Here is an 18910-nt window from a genome sequence, read left to right on the forward strand (position 1 = left end):
TTGGGAGACTCCCAAATATGAAATTCCAGAGAGCTGCTACCAGTCCGTGTAGATCATACTGAGCTCAGTGGGCCAATAGTTCTCACTGGGTCTCAGGCAGCTTTCAATGTTGTTAAACCGGGCCCAGCAGCAAACTGGCAATGCATTAGATCCGTAGCCCTAGACAGAGGATACTTCCAGACAACTTCTTTATTTAGCACTCATCCCGATTTGTTTACAGGGAGATTAGATGATGTTGGCCATTTAATGAACATTCACTCTGATTTGTTTGCAGGGAGGCTAGAGGGCGATGCGTCAAAGTGTTATCTCAGCCTTTGCACTGCATTTCCCATCACTTTCCGATTGGGGGGGGGGAGCGCGTTTGTTGCACAAGAACTGCAAAGTAAGCCTGAACTGCATAACCCGAATTTGACGGTACGTGGTTGAATCCTGCCCGAAAATAGTAGCAAGTCCAGCGCACTCTTAGAAAGGCATTTGCAAGCATCATTCTCCTGTGCAAAGGTGACCCCGGTTGAGGTTCCATTTCCGCAAGAAGAGACAGCCACAAAGAGAAACCACACTCGCCACCGAACGGCTCTTGATGACGATGATGCCCTTCTTCCTCAAGGAAAACCTCAAAATGCCACCCTGCATGTATATCAAGAGCTAGCCCAAAGGGAGCATCTTTATTCTGGTGTCAGGCTGAGCAAGCGACTCTCCTGCAATGCAAGGAAGCATCTAGCATCAACAGCAAGGAGGAAGAGATGAGCCACATGAATCTGTCAATGGAAAGGGCAACCTTGCAAATTAAGCCAAAGGCCTGGGAGGCAAACAAGCAGGAAATAAAGGTTTCCAAGTGACCCAATAGATTTAGATACCATGATGGAAAGCTTCGGCGCAAGAAAGCCTCAGCAAAGTGGTATGGGGGGTGGAATCTATATTTAGCTCGGCCACGACTCATCATATAGCCCTGTGACAAGGGCAGTGAAATGGGCTCACCCACAGACAAGCGAATGCGCAGAAAATATGTATTTGCAAAGTTAAAAGTGGGAAAAGGGGGGATTGGCCTGCCTGAGCCCTTAATAGGTGACCGTATCCTAGATTTAGGGGGGGAGAGAGATAAGCTAAGAGAGGACCCATTTGAAGATAAAACATTTCTTGCAGGGAAATAGGACCAGAAGAGAAGGCCTGACTCCATTCCTAATTAATGCAAAGACCCATTCAGCTGCAAAGCGGGCACAGCCCCCTAACACAGAGATGGCGAACCTCAAAGCTGATTTAGCAGCTCAGTTCTGGCAAAGCTTACCTCATTCCTCCTATTTCCCAGATTATCAGTGAGGTGGAAGGCAGGCTCGAGTTATTATGCTGGGGCTGCCCAGCTACCACATTTATCTTTATCTAGAAATGTAGGCAAATCCCTTGATTATTTCTCCAGCTGGGAGACAGGAAAATATTTTCTAGACCTGATTTTTAAAAATCGCCTTCGGTACCCACGGTCTGCCCTCTGCATGTTCTGAAGCCATCAGGAGGGGGCTGTGGGGAGGGGGAGATGAACTGTACTAATCTAGGGTTAGGTCACATCCACACCATACATTTAAAGCACATGACTCCAGCCAAAGACCCCTGAGAACTGAAGAGTGCTGGGAACGGTAGGTCTATGAGGGGGAAAGTACAGTTCCCTGGAGTCTTTGGGGGAAGCCATATGCTTTAAATGTCTGGATGCGACTTTGGGAGAGAGGAGCTGGAAGAGTTTAGAGACAGCAAGCGGATGCCTTAGAAACAGTCAAAGGGAGAAATGAGAAGCTCCAGATGTCCAGAGAAATCAAATATTTGGGGTTTTACAGACCATTTATCTCCTTAGAAGTGACAGTTTCTGAGAACTAGCAAAACCGGCATAATCTTTATCATCTTGCAGCAACCCCACCTTAGTCCCATGAAGGCAGGGGACGTGTGGAACGCTCGCCTGCCTTTCTGGTCTCCAGAGGTCAGTGACTGGGAGCAGAACTTTTAAAAAGAAAGAAAGCCAATCCATTCTCTCTCTCACTCACTCTCTCTCTCTCTCTCTCTCACACACACACACACACACTCACACACAAGAGCGCGCGAGAGGGCTTTTTTTGGAGAAACTTCATACATCCATGGTCCTTAGGAGCTTCTTAGAATCATAGAATAGTAGAGTTGGAAGGGGCCTATAAGGCCATCAAGTCCAACCCCCTGCTCAATGCAATTCTTCTCCCCCCCCTGCGCCACAATTGCTGAGGCTGGGAGAGAAGGTAAAACATCCCCCTCCCCATTCCATGCGCTGCAGTCCTGATGAAAATCACCTCCTCTGTGCAGAGTGTTCCAAGTTTAAAAAACAGAGAGCCCTGCTAGGCAAGCCATTAAAGTACAGTCCCTTTTGCTCCTGAAACAAAACACTAGCAAAGGCCTCCTCTCTGCCACGAGCAAGGGAGGGGAGGGTGCACTTTGCTGGGATCGTTCTCGCTCATCCGTGTGCAAACATAGGAGGCTGTCTTATACCAAGTCAGGGGGCTCAATATTGTCCACACTGACTGGCAGCGGCTCTGCAGGTTTTCAGACGGAATACTTCCCAGCCCTACCTGGGAAAGCTGCTGGGGACTGAACCTGTTAGGTCTTGATTGGTGCAAAAGGCTGAGGTCTTCACCAACCAAACTGGAGACTAAAGTACCAGCTGGTTAACTGGCCACCCTTAATTCAGCCTCGCACTGAACTGAAGATGCCCAGTAAGTTTTTAAATCCCCTCTGTCGTGGGGAAGCTGCCTATTTGGTCAGGTGGTTCCACAAGTAGCCATCTGATCACCTGGGGCGATTTCTTGGCATCAATGACTTGCTAATGACCAGCCCCTTGTTGCAGTTAGGGTCTCAACCAATGACAGGAAACTTTAGTCAATGAACTGTATGCCTGATTAAATTTGCATATAAGTAAAAATCATTCAGAAGCAAAAAGCATCCATACTTTGCTTCTTATGCAATGACACACATATCTTGCAGCAGGGCGCCATTTCAGAAGAGGCATCCCCTCCCCTGCGTGACTGAAAGGTGTCTGATTGGAGGTCCCAGAACCAGGACAAAGAAGACCTGAGAGGATGAGCCTCGCTGGAGATCGGCATGAAGTAGATGCCCCAAGAGCTTGGCAGGATGGATTGGCAGGAGGTTCTTTCAGGTCTTGGTCCCAGGGGCTGGTGCAAGAGGGTGGGAGGGACAGGGAAGGGAGGCGCCTTATTCAAAATTGGGTCAGGGCCTCAGAAGGCTGCACCAGAGTCAGGCATGGAGAACTCATCTTCTTGGCTGTCAGTTCCCCAAATGAACCCATCACATGAAGAGCGGCCTAGAAGTTGGGCCAGCCTGAGTATCAAAGCAAACATTTTTAGTTAAGCCTGCAAACGATCTGGTCATTGTTCAGCTCCCTTGTGCTTCCTGTCAGCAGTAGCCAGAAAAGCTCCCCGCACCCGCATTTCCTGCAAGGGAGAGCAGTGTGGAGCATGCCAACTTTGGCCACCATCATGGTGCCTAGTTCCAAGGAAGCCCCCTCCCTCCCCCTGCTGTCTGCCTTCAGGAGGGGATATTTGGCTCTGGGCAGCAGAGGTGATCGGACCACCTCCTTCTCCACACATTGGCCAAAGCAACCCCTTGGTAGGCAAAGTTAATGCTGTACATGCATGTTTATATGTGTAGTGAACACAGAACTGGAACAAAAGTAATTTTGCCTACCAAGGGGGGCAAAATGAAGGGTTGCCCATCATTCCCCCGTTTCTTCTCAACAGGACTTTTAAAAACAGAAGGATCTCAGTCTCAGTGACAGTTTAACGCTAACAGCGTGCTCAAAAATGGCTCAGGATCTAAACATATCAAGGGACGCGTGTCTGCAAGCCATCACCCCCCCCCATCAAGACAGCCTCTCTCCTTCCATTGACTATACATGGCCTCGCCTGAGAGATGGGCGGGCGACAACAACAGCAGCCCTGACAAGGAGCCTTCCTTGGGCATGGACAGGAACGGCTATAGGTGCCCTCAGCTACGAGACTTAACGTTCTGCATACTGGCAGCCACAAATTCTGTGCCAAGAAAAGCTGAATTTCGACAATCAAGTAAGTTTGCAGAAGTCAACTTATAAGTTAAGTTTCTCATACACCACCCGGTTGATTCCAGTTTTGCAAATCATGGTGTTGTCGGGGGGGGGAGAATTATCTGTGTGGGGCCGCTAAGAACAGCAGAGCAGGAGCAGCTGGATCAGGCCAGATGGGACGCATCTAGTCCAGCCTCCTGTCCTCCCAGTGGCCACCCAGATGCCCCAACGGGAAGCCCACAAGCAAGCAGGTCCTGAGCACAACAGCAACTCTTCCCACCCACAATCGCCAGCAACTGGTGTTCAGGGGCATTTACTGTGAAGGAAGTCCTGGGGACTCCAAGACATGTTCATCCCGCCCTTTCCGGTTCCTGTGATCCTTTAATTTGTGCTGAAACACACTCATATATATTTATATATTAAATACTGTGTGACAGCGCTTTAACGAAATAGCACTTTAAAACAAATTTACATTTTAATCTTCAAAAACAAACAGCCTTGCTTTGCAACAGGTGCCATTTTAGCACTGTGTTTATTATTGGGCAATCTTTCAGTCTACCTTTTAAAAAAAGTTATGAATGTAATTGCGTGACAACTTCTAAATAAAATTTAAAAAACTTTTTTGTGTCAATTACATAATTCATTGTTAAAAGTGGTATGCTGAGAACTGTCTGTCTCCCACACAGGTATGTCAGAGCCATTAGTGTGGGTGGCACAGAGTGGGCAGCAGCAGGTACAGAATACATCCTGTTCCTCCCACCCAAGAGTGGAAAGTCAGGCGCAATTCCTTAGAAGAGCAATGGCTGGGCAGAGCCGGCTGCTGTTACTCTGGAAGCCCCCACCCCACCCCCAGATAAGAGATTCTGCCCTTTTCCTGCACTCCGGTGGAACTACAGCACACAAGGAGCCCTGGGGCATTTGAGTCTTACCCAGCAGGCAGCAAGGTGTGGCCAATCGAACGCACGTCCGTCACGTTCGTTTGGGGCTGGGAAGCCAACCGTTGCCAAGCCAGAGCCAGGAGCTGTTTTGCTTGTTTGCTTCTTGAAGTGTGCGGTGTGTGGAATGTTAATTTATAAGCCTTATTAATTTCCTTTCCTTTCTTTCCAAGGACGCTCAAGTTGACATTCAGGATAATTAGGCCTATTTAAGCAGTAAGACCAAGAGCTGAAAGCACAACGCTGGAGAGGCAGCAGCCCAGGAAGACGGCCACACAACAGAGCAGCCGCTGCTAGCGTGAATAAAGGCATCAGCACAGAGGAACATAAGGCGAACCCTCCTAGATCTGCCTAGTGGGCCGTGTAGTCCGGCATCCTGTTCCCAGGATGGCCAGCCAGATGCCCCAAAAGGAAGCTTGCAGGCAGGAGCTGAGCACGAGAGCATTGCCTCTCTTCACTTGCGATCCCAAGCAGTAGAGGAAGGGCCTAGGAAGAGCCCTCCAGCGGCTGGGTCAGGCCAAAGGGGGCCCATCTGGCCCAGCCTCCTGTTCTCCCAGTGGCCACCCAGGTGCCCCAAATGGGAAGAAGCCCCAAGCAGACCTGAGCACAACAGCACTCTCTTTGCCACTTGCGATTCCCACCACCTGGCATGCAGAGGGATATTGTCTCTGGCAATGAAGGTAGAACATAGCCATGGTGGCTAGCAGCCACTGATTGCATCATCCTCCCCCGTGAATTTGTGCAGTCCTCTTTTAAAGTCATCCAGGATGGTGGCCATCCCTGCCTCACCACAACTGGCAATGAAGCCCAGAAGAAAAGCCATCTTTGAATTTTTAGAGGGGTACCGTTAATACCCCCTCATCTTCTTACCAGTTGGGACACCTGGACCCGGACATCACTGGTTTCCAATGGGGATTCACTGGACTCTGGAAGCTTCCTTTCCAAAACGGATTGGTCTTTCAGGTATTTCTTAGATCTGACAGGTAGAGACAAGAAATGGTTCCCAGTAATGTTCAGGTTTCCCATGGGGGGGCTCTCTCCATTCTGGTCCTGAGAAAAACAAGACACAGATTATTGCTGAGACACCTTAAAGGGCGGGGCTGTTCCCCTGGGGGAGCTGCATTCTCTTGGGGGTAATCTGTAGGGGGGCTGCACCCCAGAGGTGAATGGGGCTGCCCCACTTCTCTCTTTCTGTCCCTCTAGGTAGGAATGCCATTCCAGACAGGAATGTGATACAGACTGGATGTGGCCCATTATTGTTATTTAATTTATGAACCAATTATATGCGAAAATGGCTTCTAAACGGTTTGCAAGTATAAAATCAATTACAAAATCCAGACATAATAACAATACACAATAGAACATCCATTCCATCAAATCATTAAAAAAATCCATAATATATACAATAAAATAAGCCAGTTAAAAAGCATAACAATTAAAACAGTTTTTTAAAAGCCCAATTAAAAGAATTAGATCAGAAGGTTCAAGTTCAGGGGAATGCTTGCCTAAACAGAAGTGTCTTCAAGAGCCGGCGGAATGCCAATACTGCTTGGGGCCTCTTGTATTTCAGCAGGGGGAGGCATTCCACAACAGTGGTGCCACCAGTGAAAAAAAGATAGCCTCTGTGATTCCACACGTGGTCCAGTGGTTCTCCAGCCATGCTTTAGGGAACGTGGAGGCAAGAGACATCTCCACAGGGCCCAGCAAAGCCCGGGACCAAATGGAATAGGGAAGAGGGGGTCCACTACACCTCTGTGGGAGTGGAATTTTGTATTTTGCCTGAAGGCTGATGGACACTGCGAACAAAGTGGGAAGACAGAGCGAGAGAGAGCACCAGTGATCCTAAAAGGATGAATCTATCCACAGCAGAAGTATTAAAGCCGTTTTCGGAAAAGGGCTTAACTTGCACATTGGACTTAAGTTTGCTCCCCAGAGAAGCCAATAATCACAGCAATTAATTTTCCATTAGCTAGCATTTTCTGGAGAGCCCACACAAGGAGCTGGAGGCCTCAGCCACGTATAACGTCAAGGCTGCTCTCTTGACTTCCTGATCCCAAAATACACTGAACAGTGCACAGCCCTAGAATAATAATGGGACACAAGTGGCCACTAAATTGGGGGGGGTTATGATCAGCTTTCATCTTATTCACAAAGGAGGCCTAAAGATGGCCCAGCAATCCCTCCAAGCTCTTGTTCGTTAATCCCCTCAACGCGAGCAATATCTGCTAATTGCACATTTCCCAGCTAACACAGCCGGCCAGCAAGCCAGCCGTTCATTTCCTACCAACTCTTAATCTTGCAGGGCAGCTAAGATGAGCCTTATCAACTCTGAAGGGCTGTTGCTCAGCGATAGATTCCCCTGCTTTGCATGCAAATGGCCTCACGTTCAACTACAATGGCATCTCCATGCTGGGAGAGACTCCTGCTTGAAATGCTTGGGAGCCACTGCCAGCCAGTGCAGACAATACTAAGCTAGATGGACCACTGGCCTGACACGGCCTGAGGCAGCTTCCCTGCTCCTGTGTCCAGCGTCTGCCTTTTACCTTTTCAGAAGGGAAGCTCAGGAGCTCCAGGCTGTTCATGCTGTTCCTCTGGGTCCTCTTTGGCCTGGCCCCTGAAAAAGCAACAGCAGACAGGCGGGTGAGCTGGCCTTCCACCACCGGGATTCGGCAGAAATCGCGGCAAACCATTAGCGAACCCACTGAATGGCCCAGGCCATTAATTGAGTCACAACAATGCAAAGTCAGCTGGGCAGCTGGACAGATGGGATATGCAGGAAACTCTTCCCACAGAACAACCCAAGAACTCTGGGCAGGGAACAAGAGGGGTCTCTGAGTGGCTCTCCAAGTGCACAGGAGCACATGGGTGGCCGTGCTCCTCCTCCACGGTTGAGGCTCCTGAATCCCAGTCGCTGGCAACCGCAGCAGAAGGGGAGAGCTGCTGATGTGCCCAGGCCCGGCTTGTGAGCTTCTGGCTGGGGGATCTGGCTGGCCACTGAGAGGAGAGGATGGGGGACCGGATGGGCCCCCTGGCGGATCCAGCAGGCATGCCTTAGGTTGTGAGGTCTCCTTCTAAGATCCTTATAAATGGTATAATGTATTTATGTTTTTAAATGTGTTGAAAGCCAACTTAGCGATCTTCGGGCAACAAGTGACTAACAAGTGCAATTATCATTATTAATAATAATTAATAATAATATTCCACAGCTTCCCCACCCCTAGCCTACCTTGTTTACATTTTGAGGAGCTGTACAGTCTTACAATTTCACTTGATTTATTTTAAAAAAACATTAATGGGCATTTCAATATTTTTGCATTCAGAGTCTAGATATTAAATGAAAAGCAAAATGCAAATATTAAATGAAATGGGCAGCGAAAGATGCTGATTTGAGAAAGCAGGCCTGATCACTACCTGGATCCCTGTGAACCCAGGGTGCTGCTGTGCACCTGAGGCAGGCCCTGGAGGTAATGGAGCACTTAACCAAAGATACCCAGAAATGAAACCGGCTGCCAAGTGCCTGCCAAGGAGCCACTATTGTGCCCTGATCAACCACTGGTTCAGTGCCAGCTGGGCTTTTGAAATGAATCAATATACGAAGCTATTTCCGTTGGCTTTAATGCTGCACAACCAAGAGGAAAAGTCCTCCTCCCCCCTGCTCCCAACCGATGGGAGCCCCACCTTGAATTTGCGTCCAAGAGGGTGAGAGAAACGGGCTTGATTAAATAAATGCAGATAGCTTTATGCAGCCTAGGTTCTGGCTAATTATACAGGTACTTATGGGTATTGTGTAAACAATAAAAGGGATGCAAATGAAGAAAGCCAGTTCCTCCCTGGCCCTGAAGACCCTGCCTGCCCTTTCATCAGCCCACAGACCTGCTGGTGAAGATGACCCAGCCCCCCACTTGGAGGGAGGGCATCTCCCTAATAACTTGGTAGGTTACTGTAACATCCCGCTTCATTTGCTTGTTACCCAAGTTTGTCCCTTTGTCCCACAGCTCTTCCAAAGTGTACAAACATCAGGAGTGGCCAAATCAGGCTCTAACAGCAGACCTCTGGATGATTTGCAGTAGATCCACATACTAAATTGAATTACTGAAAAAGAACCCTTGGGAGCAAAACCAGGAGTGGATTTCTGTGTGAAAGGGCTTGTGAGCTTGCTTAAGGTACTAATCACGAATGCCTGAGCTGAACATGTCCTCAGAGGCATGCCCCGGTTAGCAAAGCTCTGCCTGGCTGAGCCATTATTTCACATCCTGGCTCCAGCTGGTAGACTTTAAGGTTCTAGAGAAAGAAAAAGCATATCCTACCAGCTAGCCAGAGGTCGGCCCACCCCTGGTGTAAATGGGTCCCCCTCCCTCCCTCGATACTTATAACAACCCTGTGAGGTAGGCTAAGTGGTAGCAACTAATAAAAAGTGTGTTTTGTGGCTGAGCAGGGACATGATGCCATGGAGGACAGGGCTATCAATGGCTACTAGCCATGATGGCTGTGCTCTGCCCCCCTAGTCAGAGGCAGCATGCTTCTGAAAACCAGTTGCCGGAAGCCTCAGGAGGGGAGAGTGTTCTTGCACTCGGGTCCTGCTTGCGGGCTTCCCCCAGGCACCTGGTTGGCCACTGTGAGAACAGGATGCTGGACTAGATGGGCCACTGGCCTGATCCAGCAGGCTCTTCTTATGTTCTTATGTTTCCCTGTGCCATGTCTGATACTCTGTCCCCATTATCACAGTATTCAGGGCTAGAATTCAGGAACAAGGGGATATGCTTGCGGGATTTTTCTGGTGCTAAAGTAACTCGGCCAGGCTTGGTTATTTTTCATCTTGAATTGGGAGGGGGAGGGAGGGACGCCATTTGCTCTTCTGCCTCCGGCAGGCAAAATATCTTTCACTTGCTGTGCCCCAAACAAATCAGTCCCTTTGAATCACCTTGCCATAAAACGCTTCTAACAGCTCCTGCCACCCTCTTAAAACTTGCAAAGAACTGTTACCCAGTTAAAATTTCTTGCTATCTCAGAAACCCGTGAGGCAGGACTTGCAGATGGGGAACTGAGGCTGGCACGCACACACACACACGATTCTTCCATGGCCACAGCAACACTCCAGAGGTGGGACTGAAACCCGGGTCTCCTGAATAACGTCATGACAATGAGGCGTCCGTAATTAATTCCCTAATTTCACCACAGCAGACAGCGAGATGAACAACGGGGTTTTTGGCAGAGGATGAACTGCAGCGGTACAGAAACAAAGCTGCGTGCGTGCAAGGAATAAACGGCGGAACAGACGGTGATGCCTCCTTAACCCCCCCCGAGGGCCAGCCCAAGACCTTTCACTGCCTGAGGCCAGAGGGAAAGAGATGCCCTCCCTTCTGATCCAGCCAGCTGCTGAACCTTTAACACTACAAGTCGGGGACTGGCCCTCCACTGCTGCGAGGGCAGCAGGGAAGCACAGAGCTCTGTCTGGGGGAGGGGGACCCACACACGCATGCAAGGGGACGGCTCGGGGGGGGCTCAGGAGACACAGCCACTGAGGAGGAGTTGCTGCCAGGGCCCCCCTCCTATTGCCAGCCCACTGCATGGGCTGCTCAAGGCAGCTGCCTCACTCTGCCTAATGGAAGAGACGGCCCTGAACCCTACCTAATGACTCACCCAAGAGTTGAAACAGCTCCTCTCTTTCTTCAGGGCTGGACACTTTTACAGCGGACTCAAAAAGCTGCATTGGGTTCCTTTGCAATACTTGTTTACCGCGGCTCCCTTCCTCCAAGTTGTTCCTCCAAGCACCTTCCTCCGCCTCCCCCCCCCAACCTGGCCCTTTCCACTGGCAGTCCAAGGCAGTCTGAATATTCAGCAGAAACAAGTTTCACCTCTCTCTCTCTCTCTCTCTCTCTCTCTCTCATATATTCCACCCCACCCCACAACAGCCTTCAACACACACACACAGATTCAGCAGCTGAAAAACACACACCTCAAAGCTTCCCCTGGACTTTCCTCCTCCCTCCCACACTGCCCCCCCCAGACACCCTCCCAAGTTATTTGCATGTTTACCAAAAAGCATTGCAGACAAGCCGAAAACCTCAGGGGGCATTTCTCAATGCTTCCTCTGTCTTTAAGGTTCCCCAAGGTCTCTAATCTAGCAAGAGTTGAAACCTTCCCGGGAACAGCAACCTCTCTGACTGGCATTCTTTACCCCTATTTTTAGAGGAGCAGGGAGCATGTGTAGATTTTTCAAATTATTTTTTTTCTTAAAAGTATATGCTTTCCCCTCATCTCTTTTGACCTTTTGGCCTCTCTTGCTTCTCCCTTTCCTTCCTTCTGATTTCCCCTACCTTATTTCCCCTCCCTTTTTTCTTCCAACTGTTGAAACTGAGAGTGGAGGATCCTAGGGGCAGAGATTTGTGGGTCTGCTTGTTTAGCCCTTTAAAATGCTTGTGTACAGTGATGGTGCTTTGTAAATGAAGACATTCATAATCTAAAGAGGAGTGGGCACGATGTGTGGGCGTTGTGAGGAAAATGTGCCCCTTGTCATCAGGGAATGTCAGAGGGGCTGTTCGCAAGCAGTCTCTGCTCATGTATAAGGGTTTGCACGTTCATTTTTTACAGCTCACCTATCGGGTGCACAGATTGTACAGTCAGTGGATATTACGTGCAAGTTACCGCACAAGAGTATAGCTCAAATATTTGTGCACACAGATTTGTACACTTGTTGAATGTCATGTGCCAGCCTATAGGCACTAGCCAAAGAGTACCTGCAGCACTTGCATGGAAGCGTTACCTGCAGAGGTGAGCTGGATTTAAATCAGCAAAGCTGACGTGGTAACTTTGCCCAATAATATAGAAACAGACAACCTGAAGGGAAGAGGAAGGGACATTTTAGCCCTGCCGTGAAAGTCACAGCACTTCCCAATAAATTGGGGGGGGGAGCGGTGGCCCTCCAGAGGTTGCTGGACTACAACTCCCATCATTCTTGACCACTGGCCATGCCGGCTGCTGGGAGTCCACCAATAGCCAGAGGGCCGCCGATTCCCCATCTCTGCAATAAGCAAACAAATGAAATATTTTCATCTGATGTTTTGCAAGCGGGTGGTATAGAAATACTTTTATAAACAGAATAAATAAGCAAACCAACAAGCAAAGGTAAGGTTTGCACGGGCCAATTAAAAACTCAAACCCAGACTTCAAAACCCAGATTCTGCACAAGCAAACTGAACATCTTAGAAAAGAGGATAGAATTATTCCCCATGACCTTTGTGATTTTTTAAAATGCTCTTGCAGAACTCCCACCCAGAAGCAAAGGGGAGGAGGCAGGGACTGGAAGGGAGGGAACTTTCTCCCCTGGGGCAATGGCTTGTCTTACCCAGAGCATTCATTTGGCGGCCTCACTTCACTTATATTCCCTCCTAGAGGGAAACATTTATGGGGCACTTAGAAAGAGCTGCTGGCAAAATCTCCCTGGCCAAAAGCCACAAAGGCTTTTCTGGTGGAGAGCAAAAGTGCATCCATTCATCAGCTGCTTCCATCTCTCCCCCCCCACCGCCCCCAATTCTCACTGTGCACCTCAGAGGAATACAAACTTCCATCCAAAAACAACACCCCCCCCCTGAAAAACACCTTGATGCATGCCAGGGGGAGTCATTTAAGCATCTTATCAAACCTGGGGAAAGGAGTGTGGCTCAGTGGTGTGACATCTGTTCTGCATGCAGAAGGTCCCTGGTTCAGCCCCCGGCATCTCCAGTTCCGCAGCTCACCTGACACCGGGAAAGCCAATCGGAGGAGACAATACTGAGCTAGGGTCAACAGGAGAAGTCAGCTCCCTACGTTCCTATTTAATTCAGCCATTTATTAAGAATGGAGGACTAGAATCTTGCTTTATTGCTCAGTGGAGAGCATCCACTTTGCATGCAGAAGGTCCCTGATTCAGTCTCCAAGCAGGGCTGTGGATGTCCCCTGCCATTGCCAGCCAGTGGGCAACACTGAACAGATGGACCTCAGTGGCCTGACTGGGTAGAAGACCGCTGACTTGCACGCCGGGGTTGAACAGGAAGCCAAGCGACAGGCACAGACTGAAGTTCACCAAGTGAGAACTGTTTCTGCCTCATTTCTGCACTAATCTGTGATTTTTTAAAAAAAGTCTGTATGAAAATCCACATTGAAATATGTACCTAAATACAGAAGTTACGACAAAACGTATTTAAATGTGGTATGCTATCACGATATAGTATTTCAATAAAAATGGAAATGGAAATGGACTACATTCAAGTCTATTCTGACTTATGGCGACCCTCTGAATAGGGTTTTCATGAGCCAGAGAGGCAGTGACTGGCCCAAGGTCACCCAGGGAGCTTCATGGCTATGTGGGGATTTGAAACCTGGTCTCCCAGGTCGTAGTCCAACACCTTAACCACTACACCACACTGGCTCTCGAGTATTTTGTTATACTTATTGTATTTATATATTGTGCTTGTTTTATCTCTTATGTACACCGCCCAGAGAGCCTTTTTGGCTTAGGGCGGTATATAAATAAAATAAAATAAATAAATAAATAAATATTTCAACATATTTTATTTCGGTGTTTGCATGCATAATACATTTTATCCTAAAATGCACTTTGGTGCTTTTTTTTTTTTTTTTTTTGAGAAAAGAACTGTTTGGCAAAATTCAGGTAGGTGCAAAATCTGAAAGATAATTACATTCACAATCTGTTTATTAGTCCAAAAGAGCCAATTAGGTCAGTTTGCTTAAAATTGCAGAGCAAACAAACTCCTCCTCCCTCTCAGAAGCCAAGTTCAGGGGGGTGGGGAAGCTGAGCTGGCCCAGAGAGATGCTTCATGCGACTTCCCAGAGGATTTCAGGGCCGGAAGGATGCACTCCCTTCCGAGAGCTGCCCAGCAAGGCTGTGGATTGGCACAGTTTAGTGAAGAAGAGCTGTGCAGCTGGAGACACAAACTGTGTGAGGATCGCCCTTGCGTCTTGGGGGCCGCCCAGGTGCCTGTTTGCCTGGCCTGGCCCTGAAGCGCAGCATTCATTGGCTGGGAGGGCAGGGCAGCCGTGCAGCTGCCAAAATATACCAGGCAGGACTTGAGCATCATGAAAACACACAGGCGTTTTTGCATTTGTTTCCTTTTTCCACCACAGCAAAGCAGCTTCTTTAAAGACATTTATGTTTTTTTTAGTGGTCCCCTTCAAGATGGTGCCCCCCCCACCACCATTCCATGTCCAAAATTAGACTGGACGGGCAGCAGAGTCTTACTTCAAGACTAGGTTAGGGGACAGAGTCCTCCTCACCATGCCTGAGGGCAGGTGGCTAGTTCAGGGGCCACTGGGCAAGCGGTGCAGTGGCCCAACACCTCATGCCACCCATCTCCCACCTGAGGGGGCTGCCTCAGCATGCCTCATGGCAGGGCCGGCTGTGGTTAGCAGCCCAGCTCTGCCTCCACGCAGGCGGCTTCAGGTCAACCGGTGGTCATCAGCATTGCTTCACCAGAGGAAGGGACACCAAGAGCTGCCCCTTGGCTCCTTTTGCAAACCCTTGGAGCCCCTTGCAGCGAAGAGGCACTTTTTGAAATAAGTGGAAGGTTAGGCAGACAGACACAGCAGAAGCTCGAGCCACTTCCAAGCGAAGCAGCAATTAAGTCGGATGGCATCTTGCACCAGGGACAGAACCCTAATTAAGGCAGCTGAACCAAGTCCTTTCCCAGCGGAGAAGAGCAAGGCGGCTCCTCCTGCCTGTCGAAGGAGGCCCACAGCTCATCGCCTCCTTGCTGAGAGAAAGCAGGGAGGATCAGGCCAGGCGCAGCTTGCCTTACCCCACACATCTGCCTTGGTTGGAGGTCACCCTGTTTGGAGTAGATATCAATGGAAACAAAACAGGATTCCAAAACTGGAAGCCTGAGAGATTGTTCCTGCAACTTTGGCAAATTCCAAAACATTCCTAACACAAGGTACCCACCCAGACCACACTTTGCTGCATCCTGGGGACTCTTCACATGTGACTACACAAGCAAAACCACAGCTTTCAAGTAGGTAAGACACACACGCACGCACCCCCCTTCGTGTAAGAACTTGGCCACTGTCCTCCCCCCTTTCAAGACCCATCGTCCGTGGTCTGTATTTATTGTGGTGGCAGCCAGTTCAAGACTGACAATGGGAAGTGCTTCCACAGGCAGCCTTAGCCAACCTGGTGCCCCCCAGATGGTTTAGACTACACCTCCCATTTGCCTTGGCTAGCCAGCGCTGGGCGGCCAGCATGCAATTGCACTGATAGGGCAGCCTGGCTGTGGGTTTGTGTTCATAAGCCTCTTTCTGTTCCAAACAAGTTTCAATTTACAAACACAAAAACCAAAAAACCAAAAACCTACCTGTTTTTAAATGAAGGGGCCTGTCTAGGAGGACGTTGTGGAGCGCCAGACTCGCATGGCTCACACCGGGTGCCTCCCAGCCTGACCCCAGAAAACACAGAGGGTTCCTGTTTGGCAAAAAGTTTTGCACCCTTGCGGATCACTAGCAAGCAGGGGCGTTTGGCCAATTTGACAGCAGAGGGATATATTTTTTACAGACACGCTGGGTGCAACTTCCACTAACTTCTGACTGACTTAGCAAGAGGACGGGCGGGAGAGAAGCGGGTCTCGTTTACCTACACCCAGCTCCTTTGTTTTCGTGCAAGGACTGGCTGGCCTTGAGACTGCGGTCACTGGGGAGATGCTGCAGGAGGAGGACTGCTTTGGAGAGCCTTGCTGCTGCCGGGACAAGCAGGTGCTTGTCTCCTCTCCTGGCGCGAGACTCCTGCCTGAAGGTGTGGCTGTTCCCTGCGGGTGGTGTTGGCCGGCCCCAGTCTCCTTGGAGGTGGGCAAACAAGGCAGACAAAGGCCTCACTGTGGCGCTCTGCCGAGGGTGGCGGCTGGCTCTGGAAGCATCGGGATGCAAGCACGCTTCTGTGCACACGGTTGGCCCTTGGAGACGGATCCTTGACACTGCTGCTGCTGCTGCCTCTCGCTCAGATGGGGGGCTCAGTTTGCAAAGCACAGTTGGAGTCTGCAGGGAAACAGGCTTCGGACTCCCTGCAATCCTTTGTAGTCATTTCTTTACCTCAGCCTTCGCCAACCTGGTGCCCTCCAGATGTTTTGGACTGTGTCAGCTGCGGCTGATGGGAGTTGTCCAAAACAACTGGATGGTGTGTTATTTGCCCCAGTTTGAGCTAGTGGTTTGATCCAGAGCGGCAGGAGTGCACAGTGGAAGGGCAGTTCCATGTTCCCAAAAGGAGTGTTGGCTGAGGACAGAGAGAACCAAAGGCAGCAGGCAGGAATATCCTCTGCATCTGGGGAAGACGGCTCACCCATCCTGCTAGGGAACATGGAAGTGGCCTTGTCACGTGTCAGGCCATTGGCCCATCTAGTTCAGTATTGCCTACACTGACTGGCAGCAGCTGTCCAGGATTTCAGGCAGGGGATATTCCCAGCCCTACCTGGAGACGCCTCAGGGACTGAGTCTGGGCCCTATGCAAGGCAGCTGCTCTGCCCCTTGAGTCACGGCCCTCCCCTCCAGGCCACCCATTTCCAAACCGGACCACGAAGGCTACACGTCAAAGTAGGAGAGGCGTCAGGCCTGCTCCAGGTTCTGAAGCCGGCACATCATGCAACGCCAAGCCAGACGGCACAGCTTGCAGCCCGACAGATAACAAATTCACCAGCAGAGTGAGGCGCCTCAGTTCAGCCTCCTCCAGACGTCAGCCCAAATCATTGGCCGTGCCGGCTGCCGGGAGGTATCTGGAGGGCAACACGTCAGGGAAGGGTGGAGGCTGCCGTATAGCAAGTCAGATCATTGGCCCACCTAGCTCAGTATTGTTCACACTGATTGGCAGCATCTCCTCAGGATTTCAGGCCGGGCACTCTCCCAGCACTACCGGCAGGGGTTGAACCCGGGGCCTTCTGCATGCAAGGCAGACACTCTGCCACAGAGCTACTTTGAGCCCTGGGCCTCAGTTTATCTCTGTCATAAGAACATAAGAACATAAGAAGAGCCTGCTGGATCAGGCCAGTGGCCCATCTAGTCCAGCATCCTGTTCTCACAGTGGCCAACCAGGTGCCTGGGGGAAGCCCGCAAGCAGGACCCGAGTGCAAGAACACTCTCCCCTCCTGAGGCTTCCGGCAACTGGTTTTCAGAAGCATGCTGCCTCTGTCTTATGTCCACTACACCTCCAGCCAGTGCAAGACTGCAGTGCCCTCCTCCCGCAAAGGTCCCTCTAGCGCCTCTCTCCCCTCTTGGCTGCTTAAGATTTTGCAGTTGTTTCTTTGCATTGTTTTCTTTTTTGAGTACATTTCGTACTCTTGATTGGGACATGTCTGACCTTGGGAACCCAATCAAGGCTGCGGATGATGAACGAGGTCATGACAGCCCATAAAGGCTTCAGATAAAGAGCATCACTTGATTAAGACAGCTCACAATCCGCACCGCTTCCCACCCCTCCTCTTCTAATTACACGCACAAGCTCAACAAGCTCAGTCGTTAACACTGCTCCTATCAGAAAAGAGGCGAAATTGGACTCCAGAAGACCGCTTGGCAGCTGTTGTCTTGGGCTGGAAAGAGACGGGGGGGGGGGGCAGGCTGATCCGGCACCGGGAGGATCATGTCCTGCATTCCCTCAAGGAGTAACAGCTGATCTCACTGCCTGGGATTCAATGCAGCATCTTCTCCCTGCCCTCTGAATGCATACCCCCCTCCCGGTGTAACCTACCAGGGCCAAGCGGTTGTGTGAACACTCTCACCTGTGTCAGGACTCAGGATCACAATTTGCCACATCCAGGCTGGGCCAGGACTTGGGCCAGTCACAATCTTCACACAAACAACGCAAAAGGCACAAGAACCCTCAGAATTTCTCTCTTTTTCACTGTTATGTGCTTTTATATTGCTGTTTTCCTGGTTTTACATTGCTTTTTCGTTTTCACACTGTATCGTTTCTTTTTAGACTGTATACCACTTACAGATTTTTGAAATATTAGGCTGTATATAAACGTGTTTAAATAAACAAAACAGTGTCTCCCTCTAGGCCTGTCCCAAGGCATTTTGGGTCTGTGAACCACAAGGATTCCCATGGTTTCAGGCAGGAAATGCCAGAGGTTGAACCTGAACTAGGCAGGTGCTCTGCCACTAAGCTGCAGTCCTTCCCCTAAAAATGAACTAAGTTTCTAGCCCTCATAGTTCCGAATAAGGGGTTGAATTAAACAGGAACATAGGAAGCGGCCTTATACCGAGTCAAGACATTGGCCAGTCTAGCGCACGCTGTCTACCCTGACTGGCAACTGCTCTCTGGGGTTCAGGCAGGAGTGAATCCCTACCTGGACACCCTATCACTGAGCTGCAGCCCTCCCTGCCGGCCCTTCATTGCAAGGCGTATGCAGAACAGCAGAGGAGCAAACAGGAGCCCTCCCGGATGCAGGGGCCCTCTGCACCCCGACCTTTTGATTGGCCAAGGGGGTGGGGGTGGGGTGGGGAGTTAGAGGGAGGCCTGGGAAGCAGGAAACTCACCCTGCACTTCATAGCCAGTGCAAGCCGCGGGTGTCTCTGGGATATCATCGCCGTTCTGCTTCAGGCCCAGGGCAGACCTCAGCTGGGCAACGTTCGCACAAGCTGTGACCTGCCCACGGTGGTCTCCGATCTGCAAAGGGTCACCATCCACGATTAATACTGAATAAGACCCAACAGGACATTGCTGGGTAGCCCTGGTGGGTGCTACCTGAGCCGCTGGCTGAGCAAAAATAAAGCGTCTGCATCGAAGGCAGGCAGGAGTAGCTTTGCTATAACTCGAGAGGCAGGAGGGAATTTGGATCCAAGCTAGCTTTGGCCCTGCCTCTGACCTCTGACCTGAGTACTGCTGCTGTAAGCTTCTTTCCCTTAGTACAGCCCTGCAACCTGCAACAGGGGGAGT

The 18910-nt window shown here is 50.2% G+C and overlaps 1 protein-coding gene across 8 annotated transcripts in view; it reads right to left on the bottom strand.

Moving 5' to 3' along the window:
* Positions 1-18910, bottom strand: part of GPSM1 (G protein signaling modulator 1) — an 84360-nt gene that overhangs the window by 35529 nt on the left and 29921 nt on the right. For all 8 annotated transcript variants that reach the window (XM_061603662.1, XM_061603663.1, XM_061603659.1 and 5 more), the window contains exons 9-11: positions 18511-18640; positions 7545-7615; positions 5872-6051 (exon numbers count right to left, since the gene is read on the bottom strand). In XM_061603662.1, the coding sequence (XP_061459646.1) occupies positions 5872-6051; positions 7545-7615; positions 18511-18640 (381 nt within the window). The remainder of the gene's footprint in view (positions 1-5871; positions 6052-7544; positions 7616-18510; positions 18641-18910) is intronic.

The sequence above is a fragment of the Rhineura floridana genome, chromosome 20 (assembly GCF_030035675.1).
Source record: "Rhineura floridana isolate rRhiFlo1 chromosome 20, rRhiFlo1.hap2, whole genome shotgun sequence".
Lineage (NCBI taxonomy): Eukaryota > Metazoa > Chordata > Lepidosauria > Squamata > Rhineuridae > Rhineura > Rhineura floridana.